The 11080-nt window shown below is 60.0% G+C and overlaps 2 protein-coding genes across 5 annotated transcripts; one reads left to right on the plus strand and one right to left on the minus strand.

Moving 5' to 3' along the window:
• Positions 1–958: 958 nt before the first annotated feature.
• Positions 959–1876, plus strand: CLIC3 (chloride intracellular channel 3). The gene is made up of 4 exons (XM_082611718.1): positions 959–1212; positions 1306–1446; positions 1551–1657; positions 1738–1876. The coding sequence occupies exons 1-4, from the start codon at positions 1178–1180 to the stop codon at positions 1743–1745; spliced, it is 291 nt and encodes a 96-aa protein (XP_082467844.1). The 5' UTR covers positions 959–1177; the 3' UTR covers positions 1746–1876.
• Positions 1877–3150: 1274 nt separating this feature from the next.
• PAXX (PAXX non-homologous end joining factor) lies at positions 3151–4745 on the minus strand. Of its 4 annotated transcripts, none has more exons than XM_082611671.1 (7): positions 4536–4739; positions 4396–4456; positions 4105–4154; positions 3827–4017; positions 3680–3751; positions 3447–3531; positions 3151–3343 (listed from the first exon to the last, which is right to left on the minus strand). In XM_082611671.1, exons 1-7 carry the CDS (start codon positions 4658–4660, stop codon positions 3325–3327), a joined length of 603 nt encoding a protein of 200 aa, XP_082467797.1. In that variant the 5' UTR covers positions 4661–4739; the 3' UTR covers positions 3151–3324. The 4 variants fall into 4 exon arrangements, with proteins under 4 accessions (XP_082467797.1, XP_082467796.1, XP_082467795.1 ...); XM_082611670.1 differs by having other exon boundaries at positions 3151–3347; XM_082611669.1 differs by having other exon boundaries at positions 3151–3347; positions 3680–4017; positions 4536–4745.
• Between the last annotated feature and the right edge of the window lie 6335 nt (positions 4746–11080).

An 11080-nucleotide genomic window follows, 5' to 3' on the forward strand; every position in this document is an offset into this window, starting at 1 on the left:
GGTCCTGATCCAGAGCTGCCCCCTCCCAGGTCGGCACCCCTCTTTCCCCGACTGCCAGTGCACTGGCCTCCTCCACCACTCCACCCCCCGAGCCGTGGCGCCCCCGCTCCAGCTCCGAGCACTCAGTTCTCCACGGTCACACCCTCACGCTGGCACTAAGCCCTGGCTGCCTGTGCGCTACCTAGGTGACTCCACAGGGTGGGCTCCCGGGCCTGGGAGGGTGGGGCGCTCAGGGAACCTTAAAGGGAGCTCCGCAGGTCCCCGCCCAGGCCCTGACGCCGCCCGAAGCTCCCCACCATGGCTGAGACCGCCAAGCTCCAGCTGTCTGTCAAGGTGCCGGGCTGGCCGGGCTGCGGGGACGTCTGAAGGGTGGGTCTCTGCGGCAGGGTCCGCACCCCTTGCCCTGCGCTGGGCTCGGGCTGTCCTTTGGGGCAGCTAAGGGGGGAGCGCCGGTGAACCACTCCCAAAGGGCTTGGGGTGGCCTCACCCTGACTCCCAGCCTTGACTCCCCGGCACAGCCCAGCCCTCCTGAAGGAAGAGCCCCTGGGGGGCAGGGGGGATGTAGCAGGCAAGGAGCAGTGGCTGAAGCCCGGTGGAGGCTGGGCTCAATAAATCAGAAGAGGAGCTGTGCCAGGCAGCCCTCCGTGCCTAGATCTGCCGACCCCAGTGAGGGGCTGCTAGGGCCTGGCCTCCTCCCACCCTTGAAGCCCGGGGCAGCGAGGTACCCGGTGCAGCAAGGTGAATCACTCCGAAAACAGCTGACTTGTCCCACTCCACCCTTGTGACCAGCCTGCAGGGCCTGGTGCCCAGGGGCATGGCCTCAGCCCAGGCTCTGAAGATACGGGCCGAGGGACCAAGCTCCAGAGCCAGGCTCCCGCCTCTGCACCCCTCACCGCGGTGCCCTGGCCCAGCCTCCAGGCTCTCAGCAGCGCTGCAGCCCTCCCCGCCTCCCAGGGACCGAGTGAAGGGCCCTCGCGGCCGCTTGTCCAGGCCGTGCCCAACTGAGTTGGAGCCCTGGCCTTGCTCCAACCTCTTGGCAGTGGGAGGCCGCGGGGCTCCTGGGTGTGCTCCCTGCTCCGACGCCCCTCTTCTCCTCCCACCCGGGCGAGCGAGGACAGTGAGAGCGTGGGTCACCGCCCTTCTCGTCAGAGGCCCCACGATCCTGCTTCTCAAGGGCATGTCCTTCACACTCGCCCCCGCGGACCCCCGCAGGTGAGCCCCTGCCCCGGGAACCCGTCCTGGGAACCCCTCGCTGACTTTGGCCCTCCTCGGGCCAGCCGCTTGCCCCCTGCCTTGTGCCCACAGGTCCCCAGATGTGCTGAAGGACTTTGCCCCGGGTTCGAAGCTGCCCATCCTGCTCTATGACGGCGGCGCCAAAACGGACACGCTGCAGATTGAGGAGTTTCTGGAGGAGACGCTGGGCCCCCCGAGTGACGGCCGGGTGAGGTGGGAGGAGCAAGATGGGGCCCTCAGGCAGGACACCCCCAGGACAGAACCCGGGGCCCCGCAGGGGGCAGCAAGGGTCTGACCCCAAACCCCTCCACCCTCAGATTCCCCAGCCTAGCGCCCAGATACAGGGAGTCCACCGCGGCGGGCAATGACGTCTTTCACAGATTCTCAGCCTTCATCAAGAACCCGGTGCCCGCGCTGAACGATGGTGAGGAGGGTCCGGAGACGCGGCGAGGCTGGGGGGAGTGGCGCCCCCGGCCGGCTCCTCACCGCGCTCCCCGCCCCCAGCCCTGTAGCAGCATCTGCTGCGCGCCCTCGCCAAGCCGGACAGCTACTTGCGCGCGCCCCTGGAGCACGAGCTGGCGCGGGAGCCGCAGCTGCGCGAGTGACGCCGCCGCTGTGTGGACGGCGACCAGCTCACGCTGGCTGATTGCGGGCTGCTGCCCACGCTGCACGTCGTGAACGTGAGCGCCGGGCCGGGCGGGGCGAGGCGGACCCTCGAGGAGACCCCGACCGCGCCCCTCGCCCGTAGACGGTGTGCCCATCCCCCCCGCCAGGCGCCCATCCCCGCTGAGCTGCGCTGCGTCCGCCTCTACCTGGACAACGCCCTGCAGGAGACGAGTTCAACTACAGGTGTCGGGCTTCCCTGGTGGCGCAGTGGTTGAGAATCCGCCTACCAATGCAGGGGACACGGGTTCGAGCCCTGGTCTGGGAAGCTCCCACATGCCGCGGAGCAACTAAGCCCGTGCGCCACAACCACTGAGCCTGCGCGTCTGGAGCCTGTGCTCCGCAACGAGAGAGGCCGCGACAGTAAGAGGCCCGCGCACCGCGATGAAAAGTGGCCCCCGCTCGCCGCAACTAGCGAAAGCCCTCGCACAGAAATGAAGACCCAACACAGCCAAAAAAAAAAAAGAGTAGCCCCCGCTCGCTGCAACTAGAGAAAGCCTGAGCGCAGCAAAGAAGACTCAACGCAGCCAAAGATAAATAAATAAATAAATTAAAAACAAAACTACACGTGTCCACACAGCGCCGAGATCCTGGCGGCCCAGCCCGCCGTGTGCCCCCACTAGCGCGCCCGCCTCCCCCGCCACCGGCCCGCTCGTCTGCAGCCCCAGTGAGCGGGTACGGACATCCGAGGACCAGAGGCCCCGCAATTTGTGCCACCCCCAAACTCCCACCGTGAGACGCTCAGCTCCAGATGATAGCCCAGTGGGCGGGGCGCGGTCCATCCCCCCACTCCTCAGGGATGGCGGGACTGGATTGGGCTCCCAAACCACTCAGGCCAGGGCGGGGTGGCAGGATGGCTGGGGAGGGTGGGGGGCAGAGCCCCGTGTGGGCAACTCGGGTCTCCGGGCCGGAGGACGGGCCCACATGCCTCAGCTCTGCCCCAGGTGGCAGGCAGGCCACCCCCATCTCCCTGGTCATCACGTGGGGTTTGCACCAGGGAGGCGTGTGCCCGGAGGGACAGGAGAAGAGTTCTAGCCTCTCAGAGCCCCAGCCCCAGCCCCACCTCACACAACCTTCTTGGCTCCTGGGCTGGCCAGGCAGGGACAGCTGGGCGGGTCGGGAGAGCCGGGCAGCTCCACCATGGAGGGCAGAGCCGGATGCAGCCCCACGCCCACCGTAGGCCTGGCAATCCCCGAGCCCCCTCTCCTGGAGCCAGCCCCCAGGAACCAGAGCCTGGCCGTGACCTCTGTGACCTCCGCCAGATGAAGATGTTTATTGGATGGGGAAGGGGCTGGAGGAGCAGGCTTGTTCCTGCCTGGCAGCGGGATGGGCAGGTGCCAGTGGGAGGGTCCCAGGGGCTGCCCCTCCCCTGGCAAGCAGCCTCCCGACGGTCACACTTTTTGCTGCACCTTCAGGGGTCGTCGAAGTCTACACCACCAGCTGGTTTCTTGCTGGGAGAGAAGAGGGAATGACACCATGGGGGTGTGGAAGGGCGGGCAGGGTCCAGGGATGGATCCTGGGCACAAGAGGGAGGGGGAGGGGGTGGGCACCTCTTGAAGCCAGGGTTGATGAGAGACTCTCCCGGACACCGCCTCTTGACCCCAGGTCCAGGGCCACCTCTCTGAGGATCCGGGTCTGGGGAAAACAGGATGAGGGCGGGGGGCTCCTGAATCTAGCAGGGCCACAACCCCTTCTCCACACAGACAGATCCTCTCTCTGGAGCTTGAGGCTTGTTCTGGGGAAACCGAGTCACCCAACCCAAGTCACAGGTGACAGGCCTTACCCGGTAAGAAGAGCAGAGGGACCACCTGCCGGGAGCTCTTTCTGGGGCTGGCAGCTGTCTCCTCTGCAGCAGCTGCGGAGAAAGCAGGAATGGAGGCCCCAGCAGGGGGACCCCAGGGAGGGTGTGAGATGCCTACCCCCACCCTACCTGCCAGTCGCCGCTCCAAGCTGCACACGCGCTCTGCCAGGCCCAGTGTCACTGCCTGCAACCTGGAGGCTGCCTCTGGGCCCGGCACCTTGGAGAGGTCAAATTCCAGCGCAGAGGGCCCCCCCGAAAGGGTCAGGGATGCTCTGTCCTCCTGCAGGGTGAGAGTCACAGCTTGCTGCTGGCAGGCTGCCCTGGGAAAGGAGGCGGGCTGAGCGCTGTGACCAGACCCACTCGCCGCTCGCTCCCCATCCCTCCTGCCTCCCTGCTCAGGGGCTCACCTGAAGCGGGGGGTGATGTCTTCAGCCGCACTCAGGCCAAAACGGGCTTTCTACAGGGCACAGGGACTGGTCACCAGGTGCCTGACACCCTAGGACTACTGGGGACACCCCAAACCTGCCCGACCCAGAGCCACCCGGGACCAATCTTAGGACGACAGCTACAGAGCCGTGGGAAGGGTGTCTTGACCCTTCCGGGGAATCCCAGGCCGCCCCCTTCGATCCCACGCGTGGTCCGCGCTGCAGGCGTGGGGTGCTGGAGGCTGCCGGCCGCCCAGGAGCCCTGGTACCCACGAAGGCCGCCAGGCTGTCCGGCGTGAAGCAGGTGCTCCAGAGCTCCGCGGCGTCCGTCACACTGCGGGGGAGGGGCTGTCAGGCAGGACCGCCCGCAGAGCCGCCCGCGCCCCTCGCAGCCCTGCGGATCCGCTACTCACTAGAGGTTGAAGCCGCCGCGTTCCCACGTCCCACTGCCCTCCCCCTCGCAGTAACACACGAAGCGCGGGGGTCCGGGGCCGGGCGGCAGCGTGCAGAGCGGCGGCGACAGCGGCGGCGGCACCATGGCACCTCGGCAGGCGGAGGGACCAGGCGGACCCAGGGCCGCCTCGGGACCTAGGGCGCCTGCGCGGGCGGAAGGCTTCCGGAGCGGGGACGGGGCCCGTGCCAGTGGGCGGGCTGGAAGTGGGGGGCAGAGCCGAGCAGTGCCCAAGGGGCCTGCGCGGGGCGGGGCTTAGTCAAGGGACGGTGCTTGCACCCGTGGGGGCGGAGCTTCGTGCGCAGGGCGGGGCTCCCGGGCTGGGCTGGCGTGTCCTGAGCGTTGTTTTCCGGGACAAGGGCTGTGCAGCGCGGTCCGGGACTCGGGACCCCGCGCACACTTGGGGTTCTCTTTGAGCCTTACACCCTGCGCTGTCCCCGCTGAGTCCGGGGTTTCCCCCCTTCGCGCAAACCCTGACTGGGCGCAGGCCGCGCCGGCCACTGCTCTGGCCTCAGACTGCTTTGACCCCCTCGCTGATCGCTGCGGCCTCCCCCTCGCACCCAGCTTCCTATTGTCAACTGAAACAAGTCAAAATACAAAAGTGAATAAAGTACGGTAACCGGTGCAACAGGCTTCCGCCACTCGTTCATGCATTCCACAGTGTTTACCCAGCACCTCTTCTTTGCCTCGTGTTGTCCCAGGCCTTGGGCACACCTTGATCAAGAGACAAAGTCTCCGATTTCCTGAAGCTTGTGAGAGCTCATGGGATGGACAAATAAACAAACAAAACATGCAATCCTCAGGTCGTGCCAAGTGCCTGTGACCTGGAAGAAGAGAGGGATGGAGCATGCCAGGAAAGGGTACCAGGCAGAGGGGGCAGCCTCTGCAGAAGCCCCATGGTGGACACAGAGCAGTTCTTCTCAGGGCTTTGCAAGAAGGCCAGGGTGCCCGTGCCGAGGCGTAGGAGGGCAGCAGGTGGGTTTGTAGGCAGTGCTAATGTATTTCAAGCATGGCTGCAGCCAGGCCTGCCTCGTCGCCTACTTTCTACTATTCGACAGCCCTCAGCCCCCTTCCCACGAGGCTCCTGCCTCAGGACCTCTGCATTCGCTGTTGTCTCTGCCCGGCACTCCCTTTCCCCAGAGTCACTCACTCCCTTCAGGTCTTTACTCAAAAGTCACCTTCTCGGTGAGGCCTTCCCTATTGTTTTATATCCAGTTTCAGCACCCTGCCCCACATCTCATGTCCTCTCTCCTCTTTTATCTATTTGTTTCCCAGCTTGTCACTCTATACAGTACATTCTGATTTACATGTTGTGATAGCAGCCTCTAAGATGGCCCCCAACCATGTGCCTCCTGCGTTTGCACCTTTGTGTTGCCCTCCTCTGAGTGTGGGCTGGATCGAGTCATCGGCTTCTAGCCAACAGAATGCGGCAGAAGTGATGGGCTGTCACTTCTTTCTTTCTCTGGAATTGCTCACCATGACATGAGGAGTCCTGTGGCAAAGGACCAAGGCCTGGCCAACACCCAGTGAGGGAGCTGAGACACAGACCCCTTCCCAGCTGAGCCTTCTGATGAGGACACAGCCCCAGCCGGCGGCTCAACTGCAGTCTCACGAGGGATTTTGTGCCAGAGGGTCCAGAGCACCCAGGACCGGATTCTTGACCCTCAGACACCGGGAGACAATACATGCTGTTGTTCTAAGCCACTGAGTGTTGGGGTAATCTGGTCTTCAGCAGTGGGTGACTAATACAGTGATTTATCCTGTTTATTGCCAATGTTCCCCATGAGGCCCACAAGGGCAGGACATTCTGTCTGTTTGATTTGCCACTGTATCCTCAGTGTCTAAACAGTGGCTGGCACATAGAGATATTCAATAAATATATAAGTGAATGAATGCAGAGTGGGGAGCCTTTGGAGGGTTTAAGCGGGGGTGGGGTGGGGAGTGGCACTTCTGATTTATGTGTATAAAGCCCATGTTGAATGCCATGAGGTGAGGGGATGAAGGGCTGTGGGAGTGGAGGTGAGGGGGGCAGGGAGAATAGTAGAGGGCTGCTGAGTTCCTCAGGACAGAGCTGATGAAGGCTGGGCCAGGGGCTCAGAGTGGAGTTGGAGAGAGGTGCGGGGGAGGAGGGAAGGGATCAGGGATGACCCCTGCATTTAGGAAGAGTAGAAATGCCCTTCCCGGGACTTCCCCAGTAGTCAAGTGGTAAAGAATCCACCTTCCAATGCAGGGGATGCGGGTTCGATCCCTGGTTGGGGAACTAAGATCCCACATGCTGAGGGGCAACTAAGCCCATGCGCCACAACTAGAGAGAAAACCCGCATGCCACAGCTAGAGGGAAGCCCGTGCGCTGCAAAGAAAGATCCGCGTGCTGCAACTAAGACCTGATGCGGCCAAAAAAAAAAAAAGTGCCCTTTCGAAGATGATTGGGCTAAGGCAGGATTGGAGAGGACATGGGGGCCTCTCCTTTGTCTTAGGAGTTCTTGATATGGCTGTATGTCTGATGGAGATGAATGAAAGCTGCTGTGTACACAAGACTCTAGTCTAGAGGATCAGGCCCAGAGATGTGAGTGTGGAGTCACCAGCCCCTGGGACAGCCTTAAACATTAGTCCCTCCAGGCACAGTGCTCAGGCTCTAGGAAGTTGTTTCTAGGTAGAATGTGGTAGCCTGAATAATGACCTCTAAAGATATCAGGTCCTTAATCCCTGGACTTGTGAGTGTTATCTTGTATGTGTTGACCTAAAACGATAAAACAGCCAGTTATTTTGCCAGCAAAGTGGGTTTATTTGGGAACAGCAAAGAATCACAATTTAGCGCATGCAATCTAGGGGAAACGACAGGCAAATATGAAGAACAAACGACAGGAAACTCTTCTATAGAGGAGAAAAGGGAATGGTGGGGGTGTTCTAAACTAAGAGTCCATTGGAGGAAGCTGGGAGTTGGAAGTGTGGTGGCTTTTCATTGGCTGAACTGTGCTGGTCTCTCATTGGCTGGGCTGTTGCTGGGTGGGAAGAAAAATCTTCCTTCCTCCTGCTGGGTAGTAAGTAGTAACCTTCCTGTTGGTCTGCAACTGAGGCTGCACAGTAGGGGGTGAGGTCTCCCCCTTGTGGCCTCCTGACTCTATTTTAAATAAGGTTTCTGTTTATTAATCTTTACATGCTTTCTCTAAAAGCATTGCTGATCAATGGTCAGGTTTTTTTAACAGATTCAGCAACTTTTGTCCCTTGATGCCAGGGAGGACCTTTCCTGGGTGTGTCCTGTCCCATGTGGAAGGGAGAGTGCACATATTGGAAACCTACTGAGGTCACATTCACGTAACAAGGTGGGGTAGGAGAGAGATCTCTCAGGAATTTCCCATCTAAGGTTTGTGTCTTAGAACAGCGAAAACAGCAAGAGCACACTCAACACAGAAAGAATTAAACAAGCGCTTTGGGAAGACACAGTTGATGAAAGAAATTTTCACATATTACGGTATGGGGAAGTTATTCTGGATTATACATACTTTGGCTTGAACTTTATGCTAATTAGAACAGTCTGTCTTATGGCCTGTCAAACATAAACTGTATATCTGCTTTAACCATTAAAAAATAAGGAGAAGGGCTTCCCTGGTGGCACAGTGGTTGAGAGTCCGCCTGCCGAAGCAGGGGACACGGGTTCGTGCCCCAGTCCGGGAAGATCCCACATGCCGTGGAGCGGCTGGGCCCGTGAGCCATGGCCTCTGAGCCTGTGTGTCCGGAGCCTGCGCTCTGCAACGGGAGAGGCCACAACAGTGAGAGGCCCGCGTATGGAAGGAAAAATAAATAAATAAATAAATAAAAATAAGGAGGAAAAGGAGAAAAATGCATTACCTGATTGCTTAGAATGTCCACTTTGAATACAGGGATAAATGCTGCCTGCTGCTCCCTCCCCAGAAACACCAGTGCCAGTATTCCTTCGAAGATGAGATTCCCTTCCCAGACGCCAAGGTCATGCTGACCTGCTGTGTACCTGCTAATCTGTTTTGGAAACTTGAAGAAACGGACCCTTGTCGTGTTTGATGTTTGTTGTTCTGACAAGATATTAAACTGTGGTTCAGGCATCCAAATTGGAGCCGGGTGGCCATTGCGGATGTGGTTTCAGACAGTTCCTGCATCACTGGGAACTTGAATTTTCTAAACTGTATCAGACGCAAGGTCATGACCAACTGTTCTCAAAATAGTATCTGCTAGTTGCTGCCACCAGCAGCCGTATGATCTCAAGATCCCTCCTGGTAACTGCATTTTGGAGCCCAAGAAATTCTTGCTTTATAAGCACCTTTCTCATTGCCAGCTCCAGTCCTAAGTCTTGACAATTTATGTAACTTTGCAGTTTTTGCTTGTAGAAGCCTCCCCCATTTTGTAGCCTGGGGAACACAGTTCAAGTGCTTCTTGAATCTGGGTCTCCTGCTCTGCAGTCCTCAGTTTAGCTCAAACAAAACTTGTCTCTTCCTCTCGTCAATGTAAATAATCAGTAACCAACCTCAGCTGATTAAGAGGGAGGGTTGGAAAGAAAGAAAAGACACAGTTTAAGAAAAAAAAAAGGCGGGGGGTTTGGGAAGAGCCCCCGTGGTTCCTCGGAGCCCCGTCTCTGGGGGTCAGGAGGGCGTTGGAAAGGCTGGTCCGCGGGCTGAAGGCACCGGAAGCGCCTCGGTTTGGGACAATCTTTTTTCCAGTGACCCTGCTCTTTGCAGTCATAGTGGTGGGGTCAGAAGAAGGCCGATCGGGGGGACTTTGTTGGCCACCTAAGGACTTTGGCCTTTACTCTCAGTGAGATGGGACCCACTGGAGCAGTTGTGAGCAGAGGAGGGTGCCAGCTGACAGATCTTAACACAAGCTGCCCTGGGCTTCCGGGTAGAGAACTGGCTGAAGTCTGCCCCCGTGTGGCCGGAGCAGGGCATGCAGGACTGGGCTGATCCGCAGCTGCCAGGGGCATGACCCTTCCTGGGTCCAGAGGGGCCCTGGGGGGCTGCACCCCAATGGGCCGTGCAGGGAAAACTGCATCTCCTCACTCCAGATCCTTCCCAGGGGACATGGGAGGGACGAGTTAGTGGGGAAGGAAGGGGCCAAGAGCCTGCTGGAGAGTCTTCCCCCCACCCCGCCCCGCCTTAGATCCCTGTTCTTGGGCAATTTCCACCACGTCTTCTCTTGTTCCACGTGGAAGCTGAATGACAACCGATAGATCAGTTGATCAATAGATCAATTGGGAATTCCCTGGCGGTCCAGTGGTTAGGACTCGGCACTTGCACTGCCGGGGGCCCCCGCTTTGATACCTGGTTGGGGAAGAGAGATCCCACAAGCCACACGGCGCTGCCAAGGGCAGAAAAAAAAAGCAAGTTGACTGGATGAATAGTTCATCACCAGTTTCTCTCTGCGGATGCCTCTGCTGGTTGGCAGGTGGCATCTTGGGTGGGAGGTGCTGGATCTCTGGGCCTTCCCACCTGCTACCATATAGTGGGACTGGTGTCAGGCTCAGGGGAGGGGGGAGACCCTGCCCTTGTAGTGTCTACAGAGGGCCAGAAGCTGGCAGGTGGGCCAGGCGGCAGGGGCGGCGGCAGGGCCTCCAGGTGTTGGGTGCAGGTGTGGAGGGGCTGTCTGCGGTCCCTGGGATGCGGGGCTCTTTATCCCGGTGACCTCGCCGTCTGCTAGGACAGGGCTGTGTTTCTAAGGAAAGCTGTCTAACCAAGTGAAGAGCAGAAATGATAGTATAACAAACCATCACCCAGATGGAACCATGATCAACATTTTGACATATTTACATCTGGTATGATTTTTTTCTGAACTAGTTACGTGAGATATTATGCCATTTTACCCTCAAATTCTTCAGGACCAGTTCTTGAAGGACTGCGCTATTTCCCTCATAAACACAACGGCAGGACAGAGCTCTGCCTGGCGGGGGGAGGTCAAGGGAGAAGGGGTGCTGGAAGGCCACCTGGGGTGGGAAGCGGCGCAGACCCCCCTCGGGCTGCGGTTTGGGAGGACCCCAAGGCCTTTGGAGCCCAGGCGCGCGCTGGGTGTGGGTCGGGCACGGCTCTGTCGGGCAACTGCACGCAGGTCTGGGCCGCGGAGCGAGGGCAGCACCCCTGGCCTGGCGCCCGGGGTCAGCGGGGGTCCCAGGGAAGCCACTGTGATGCCCTGTCCGACCGATGGAGGATCCTACCACCCGTGGGGCTAAGCCTCGGCCCCTCCCAGGCCTAACGCCTGCCTGGGTGGCCGGGCAGCGTTGTCCTGGCGAGGGGTCCCGCTCCAGTCCCTCTGGGTCCCCGGAACCAGCCATGGAGGGGCCGCCCTGTGGGGTTGGAGCCTGAGCCCCGCACTGTCCCTCTCCAGGCGGGTCCCAGGCCTCAGGGGGACCCAGAGCGCCCCTGCCCCGGTCCACACGGCTCCTTTGCCCCATCCCCCTATTCCTGCCCCCACCCAAGAAAAGCACAGCGCTGGCTTTTCGAGACAGTTTATGGTGCTGGGGCCTGGGGGTGGAGGGAGGCTGCCGCT

The sequence above is a fragment of the Mesoplodon mirus genome, assembly GCF_964341445.2.
Source record: "Mesoplodon mirus genome assembly, chromosome: 1".
Lineage (NCBI taxonomy): Eukaryota > Metazoa > Chordata > Mammalia > Artiodactyla > Ziphiidae > Mesoplodon > Mesoplodon mirus.

Excerpts from the sequence above, each read along its gene's own strand:
- CLIC3 (XM_082611718.1), top strand. The coding sequence starts at position 1,178 with ATGTCCTTCACACTCGCCCCCGCGGACCCCCGCAG. Across the intron at positions 1,213-1,305 it reads GCCCCCGCGGACCCCCGCAG|GTCCCCAGATGTGCTGAAGG; the intron begins GTGAGCCCCTGC and ends TTGTGCCCACAG. Across the intron at positions 1,447-1,550 it reads CCGAGTGACGGCCGGGTGAG|ATTCCCCAGCCTAGCGCCCA; the intron begins GTGGGAGGAGCA and ends CTCCACCCTCAG.
- PAXX (XM_082611669.1), bottom strand. The coding sequence starts at position 4,660 with ATGGTGCCGCCGCCGCTGTCGCCGCCGCTCTGCACGCTGCCGCCCGGC. Across the intron at positions 4,155-4,395 it reads CGGACAGCCTGGCGGCCTTC|AAAGCCCGTTTTGGCCTGAG; the intron begins GTGGGTACCAGG and ends TGTGCCCTGTAG. Across the intron at positions 3,532-3,679 it reads CCCTCTGCTCTTCTTACCGG|ACCCGGATCCTCAGAGAGGT; the intron begins GTAAGGCCTGTC and ends TGTTTTCCCCAG.